Source organism: Sander vitreus, chromosome 8 (assembly GCF_031162955.1).
Source record: "Sander vitreus isolate 19-12246 chromosome 8, sanVit1, whole genome shotgun sequence".
Lineage (NCBI taxonomy): Eukaryota > Metazoa > Chordata > Actinopteri > Perciformes > Percidae > Sander > Sander vitreus.
The window spans coordinates 5,168,815-5,175,086 of record NC_135862.1 but is presented as its reverse complement, the minus strand read 5'-3'; the positions used below and the strand labels follow the sequence as shown (position 1 = coordinate 5,175,086).

The 6,272-nt window shown below is 42.7% G+C and overlaps 1 protein-coding gene across 5 annotated transcripts; it reads right to left on the bottom strand.

Moving 5' to 3' along the window:
• Positions 1–7: 7 nt before the first annotated feature.
• Positions 8–6,253, bottom strand: LOC144521844 (cytosolic 5'-nucleotidase 1A). 5 transcript variants are annotated; one of them, XM_078256469.1, is made up of 7 exons: positions 6,021–6,253; positions 5,889–5,988; positions 5,133–5,243; positions 3,121–3,256; positions 2,921–3,043; positions 2,252–2,376; positions 8–1,033 (listed from the first exon to the last, which is right to left on the bottom strand). In XM_078256469.1, the coding sequence occupies exons 2-7, from the start codon at positions 5,979–5,981 to the stop codon at positions 788–790; spliced, it is 834 nt and encodes a 277-aa protein (XP_078112595.1). In that variant the 5' UTR covers positions 5,982–5,988; positions 6,021–6,253; the 3' UTR covers positions 8–787. The 5 variants fall into 5 exon arrangements, with proteins under 5 accessions (XP_078112595.1, XP_078112597.1, XP_078112594.1 ...); XM_078256471.1 differs by having other exon boundaries at positions 5,946–5,988; XM_078256468.1 differs by having other exon boundaries at positions 5,889–6,253.
• Positions 6,254–6,272: the final 19 nt, after the last annotated feature.

Sequence of the window (6,272 nt, the reverse complement as noted above, 5' to 3'; positions counted from 1 at the left end):
GACGTGGTACTGGGATAAACAAGTACTGAGATTTTTAATGTTGTGTGCACTGCACAAGATACAAAAAATATTATCTTTCAGGACTTTGCGGCTCTGTAATTTATCACTTTTTTTTATCACATACACAGAGGTTCAGAAACAGATGGAGGCTGCTCTGTTCTATCAACATCCTGAACCGGAGCACTGCTGAGTCTAAAACTAAGTGACGGAGCAGCAGAGGACATGAAGCGTTTTCAAATACAGACAGTAATCAAACGTACAGCTGCAACTAAACACAACGTAACAGACAAAGAAGGAAACTGTTCCTGAATCAAAACAAGAAACTTTGAAATCAGTTGAACTGATGAAAGTAAAGAATATAAACAGCATCTGCTCAGCAGTCCGAGCATTAAGGGTCAAAGGTCAAACACAATGAGTTCATTTTAGTGTAGAATTTAGAAACTCACATTTTAAAACATCCCCGTTAGACTGGATCACTGTTACGCACATGCTGACTCGTTTATTTTTTATCATCCAATTAGAGAGCTAAAAAAAAACTAAAACTAAACATGTTAGTCTACAAAAGATATAAAGTCAGACAGTGTCCAATCCTGTAGTTTGTATTTTGGTGGTGGGCGGGGCTTAGCTTTACATCAGGATCACTGATTGGCTTTTTAAGGCTCAACGAGCTGAAACAATTCGTTCAGACCGGTGTTCAACTTTGCGTTCGGTCTGAGGATTTTGGCAGCTTGTTTCAACGGGTTTTTTTTGTGAGGTCATTTGACAGTCCATTCCCCTCATGATGTCATCAGTCCTCCAGGGCGCTGAAGTCGTCGCTGAGCAGGAAGTGAGGTCGGACCACGGACAGGATGGGGCTCCGCGGGGCCCCGGCCAGGCAGTACGCCTCGTCCACGTTCACGCCGCGGGATCGCAGCGTCCGCAGGGCGCCGCCACAGCTATCCCTGCCGCCGTGTGACGTCATGAGGACGATGCTGAGAGGGCTGTCCGACATGCCGAACCTCTGCCGCATCTCACCGAGTTGAGCTGAGAAACTCTGCGGAGCAAGAACGTGTATTATCCTTTTAAAAAAAACAAAAAAACACCCGAGTTCTTTAAAATAATTCATCATCCTCAAAATGCTCATTTGTATATCAACTACTCTCTGTGTGTTGCCTTGAAATCACGAAGATAACCTTGTTTTTGTCGCCTCCGTGGAGAATCAAAAAACAGAGAGAAGTCTTGATGCAATGAAGAAATAGGGGTCCACATTTAACAACAGCAAAACTACAGTATATCAAAACATCCGTTTACAAACTCTCACATAACTCGTGCAGCATAATCCGAGTCTTGTTCATCCCGTCGTATCCTCAGTACTTTCCAAAACGCATCAGCACGTTTGCTAAAACTTTACTATGTACAACACTTCCGCTACTCGTCTGAGAAGTTTGGCAGGCGCGCTGCTCGTCCGTCTAAATCCGGGAGACTGTTTATGCGGAAGTCTTTTAAATGGTAAGGTTTTAGCAAAAATGAATGTGAAGTGCTGAGCAAATGACGCATTACCCAAGTTTTACTTCATGAATTCAAGGCGACTCTCGGTGAGTAATTGATACACAAATTATCATTTTGCTTTGGAAAAATCTTCTGCATGAATTTAAAGTGCTCATATTATGCTTTTTGACTTTTCCCCTTTCCTTTATTGTGTCATGTATCTTTTTTGTGCACGTTATAGGTTAACAAAGTGAAAAAGCCCAAAGTCCACCCCAAAGGGACTTACCATCTCCAACAGAAAACACTGTTCACAAACTGCTCCAAACAGCTCTATTGTAGTCCAGCCTTTACTTCAGAGACAAACGTGGTCACTTTGTAACACATGTTATAATGCTCGCCTAGCTGCTAGCATGGCACGCCCTCATACTCTGCTTCTGACTGGCTAGTAGTCCTTACCTAGGTACTGTCAGGGCACGCCCTCATACTCTGCTTCTGACTGGCTAGTAGTCCTTACCTAGGTACTGTGCATGTGCGACTTCCAACAAAGATGGTACAGAAGTGAGATGTCTCACTCTGTAGTTAAAACAGAGAGCTCAACACACAGGGTGAAAAGAGGAGCTGCAGCAATGTGCAGTACAACAAAAATATGGTGATTTTTTTTTAAATAAAACAATGTAAACCTATTCTGATATAACCTCTAATTACGAGAATGAAATTGAAAATGAGCATAATATGAGCACTTTAAGCAAAGATGACTTTTTCAACAGGATGTTGCTGCGAGTACCTGAGCGGCCTGTCGGCTCGCCGGCATTGGGCCAGTGTCGGGCCGGTTGACGGCGTCCCCGCAGAACATTACTCTGAGCTGCTCTGATGGAGCTTCCTGCCGGTCCAGCAGGGCCGAGAGAACACCTGGACCAATGACAAAGAGGATGATTCACCTTCTAACATCACACTCACCTGGCAACCTATCACTACATTATCAATCGTCAAAACACACTGATTTATGATTCTACTGTGAGCTTTCAGGAGAAAACTACAATAATACGTAGTTTTAACACTGTTAGGCAGAACAAAATGTGAGGTTTTGAGTATTAAGATGAAAAAGTTTCAAGAATAAAGTCGTAATAGTTCCTTGGTCCAGACTGAAATATCTCAAGAACTAGTTGACAGATTTCCATGAAATTTTGTGCAGACATTCATGGCTCCCAAACGATGAATCCTACAGACTTTGGTGATCATCTGACATTTTTTGGTGATCATCTGACATTTTTTGTCTAGCACCAAGGTTCACACTCATCGTTTTGAGTGAAATGTCTCAGATTTGGTTCAGACATTCGTGTTCCCCTCAGGATGAATTTTAATAACGTTGACGGTCTTCTGACTTTTCATTTAGCCCCATCATCAGGTCAACATTTTAAATTGGAGTTTTGATTTTTTCTTTTTAAAGTCTGACCTTTCTGTGACGCCTGCGGCGCCTCATTTCTGTCCGTCGACAGGAAGAGTTGGACGTTATTCTTCTGTAAACCTTCGACAAAATCCTCCTCGCTGGAAAAACAGAACCGGCTGACTTCAAGACCTGCAACAGAGCGGTGATGACATCAGGACAGGAAGTCATCAACAGTGATCAGGGGCTGATGGTTAAAGTCAGATTACCGTAATGTCTGGTGCTGCTGATGATGCGGGAGCTCTGCTGCTGTTGCTGGCTGTCGGTGGTGATCAGGACGACATCAAACAGCAGCGACTCAGCAGGATTTTCCTCCAGCAAACGTTCGTTCACTCTCTGCAGCGCCTGAATTATGAATCCAATTGAAATATGTCCATTAAAGCTTCAGCCGGGTGTTATTCTATAGTTTTCTTACTGTCAACAAAGTTTGTCTCTTAATACTTTCTGACTTCCTGTCTGTAGCTCTCAAGTCCAATTGGTTCCACATCTTTAAAGACGGCTCACAAGTGTGTGTGTGTGTGTGTGTGTTTCCTGTTCATGGAGTGGACAAAGATATCATATGCTACTGTTTTACAAGGCAGCCATTGAATCTATTGTTCGTTATTGCATTATGGCTTGGTTCGGTAACCTGCCCATTAAATTAAAATCACAGCTCCAAAACTTGATAAAAAGGGCTGGAAAAATAATCGGCCAAATGCCACCAACTCCTCGAGGAGCTCTTCAAGGAGGCGGTCTCAAAATCACCCACGATCCAAATCACGTCCTGTATAGTGAGTGTGATCTGATGCCTTCAGGCTGAAGGTACAGGTTACCAAACTGCAAGCTTAACAGCTTTCAATCAAATTAATGAATAATAAGAGATAAGATGTGTGTGCGTATTGGCTGCAGTGATGTATGTGTGACTAATACTACTAAATAATAGTTGTAGTACTTACCACTATGTTTATAGGATGTGCAATGCTTGATAGGGTACTGGTGCAATATATATATATATATATATATATATATATATATATATGTGTTATATTTTATATGGTATTATACAATTGGGCATTGTGCAATACAGAAGTTATTGACCACAGCATGAGTTAACGGGAAATGTGCAATCATTAACAAAATGAAGTGCAATATGAGGGGGAGGATGTGTTGGGGGTTCTCTTCTGTTCTTGGGTGTGTTTATTGTGTGTGTGTTGTTCATTAGATGTTAATTGAAGCATTGGATAAGATGAAAGGCTTATCTTATAAATATAACTACATACAGGTACACTCTTGAACAAAATCTTAAGACCGGGGGAAACATTGCAAGTTCTCCACATTTCGCGCTAGTGGATCATAACCGGGTTGTAAGTACTGCTTCAAAATGCCAAAAGAAGAAACAGGAGCAAGAGACAAAAAATAGAGAGTAGGCAATTTATTGAAAACTGCATTTAAACTTAAACAGGCTGTTCATCAGCTGATCAAAAGTTTAAGACCATAGGCATAAAAAGGTAAAATCTGCACAAAAATATGGCTTTCGTGTCATTGTTCTTCAGGCAGTCACACTGTCATGATCTCCTGATGGCAAAGGCAAAAAGGCTTTCTCTCTTTGAACGTGGCAGGATTGTTGAGCTGCACAAGCAAGGCCTCTCGCAACGTGCCATCGCTGCCAAGGTTGGACGCAGTAAAACAGTAATGTTACATTTCTTAAAAGATCCTGAGAGTTATGGGACAAAAAAAGTCAAGTGGTAGACCCAAAAAAATGTCACCTGCACTGAGCCGCAGGATCCGACGGGTTGTCCGTGAAGACACAGGTCAATCCTCGACCCAAATTAAGGGCCTTACTGGTGCTGACTGTAGCCCAGTAACCATAAGACGTCATCTGCGAGAGAAGGGCTTCAAGAACAAAAAACGTCTTCAAAGGCCACGTCTCCTCCCACGCCACAAACTTGCCCGTTTGGAATTTGCAAGGGAGCACCAAACATGGGACACTGAAAGGTGGAAGAAAGTTTTATTCTCTGACGAGAAAAAATTTAACCTGGACGGTCCTGATGGCTTTCAACGTTACTGGCATGAGAAGGAGATCCCACTGGAGATGTTTTCTACGCGGCACAGTGGAGGAGGCTCCATCATCATCATTTGGGGTGCTTTTTCCTTCAATGGGAAAATGGCGCTTCAGGTTGTCCAGGGGTTTCTCTCGGTTTCTCTCGGTTTCTCTCTCTCTCTCTCTCTCTCTCAAACTGACCTGCAGCAGCGGGAAAGCCACGCCCATTCCGTACACGTCATCACCATCAGCTCCAGATTCAAACACTGCACGAGACGTTACCGCGACAACGACTGCACGATCAGCATCTTTCTGCAGAGGAAACACAGAACCTCTTCATCCAACTAAAAACACACACACACACACACACACACACACACACACACAACCAATAGGTCTAACGTGGATGGAACACTACTTTGTATGATTAAAATGGCATAATTCGAAGGTAAACCTGGCCTATGACCTCATACAGACATTTTAACTAAATTATTCGTACACGTTTGCATGTCAGACCACACCACGCTATCGTACAAGTTCTCACTGTCTTAAGGAATAGTTTTGCGTGTTCTGTGCAGTCAGCTACCACAGCAGCCGTGACACACAATGTTAGCCTAATATTCTCGGGCTCGAATCCCTATAACAAAATATTTAATTTTAGCATTGCGTCGTAAACTGGTGAAGTTTAAAAAAGGTTAAGGTTAAAAAATGACTTAGAAATGGTGTATTTTAAACTAATATAAGTCCCACTCTACAATTCGGCATTCATTACATACATATTGATTACATTTACATATCATTTTAACTTTTTAAATTACGTTTGTCCCTTTTAATTTTCTCCAACTCAAACGGCACGTTTGTAAGATTTTGTAAGAGTTCAAACTTGTGCTAAATAGTGGGCTGCATGGTGAAGATCCAGAGCTGGATGGGTTTGGTTCTGGAAAGTGGTGCTCTTACCTGTCTGTCTTTGTTAGACAGTCCGACATAACATAACCCTTCTCTGGGGAGTCTTACCTGCTTCACGTCGGTGTTCTGGATTGTGGAGACCATGTCCACCTCTCAGCTGAACCCTGTAGCTTTAAAAAAAAAAAAAAGAGTCTTACCGGGTAAATCTATATCTACTGGCCTTTTCACCTGTCACAACCAAAGACCACAATGGGTGTCAAACTAACTTAAAAGGTTCCTACAGAAACAGAGAACTGTCTGCTCAGGGTTCCGCCCCATGGATGTATCCGCCTGCCTTTCGCTGTAACGCCCGACGTTCGCTTCAGGAGCGCAACGTGATAACGTCACTTCCTTGTTTGTCTGCCTGTCGCTGGCGACCCCGCCCACAGCAGTGAT

Bases quoted from the DNA above. Each gene is read 5' to 3' on its own strand.
- LOC144521844 (XM_078256468.1), bottom strand. From the start codon at position 5,981: ATGGTCTCCACAATCCAGAACACCGACGTGAAGCAGGTAAGACTCCCC. The intron at 5,244-5,888 runs GTAAGAGCACCA...TTTCCTCTGCAG, and splicing joins TGTCTAACAAAGACAGACAG to AAAGATGCTGATCGTGCAGT. The intron at 3,257-5,132 runs GTCAGTTTGAGA...TTCATAATTCAG, and splicing joins TGGCTTTCCCGCTGCTGCAG to GCGCTGCAGAGAGTGAACGA.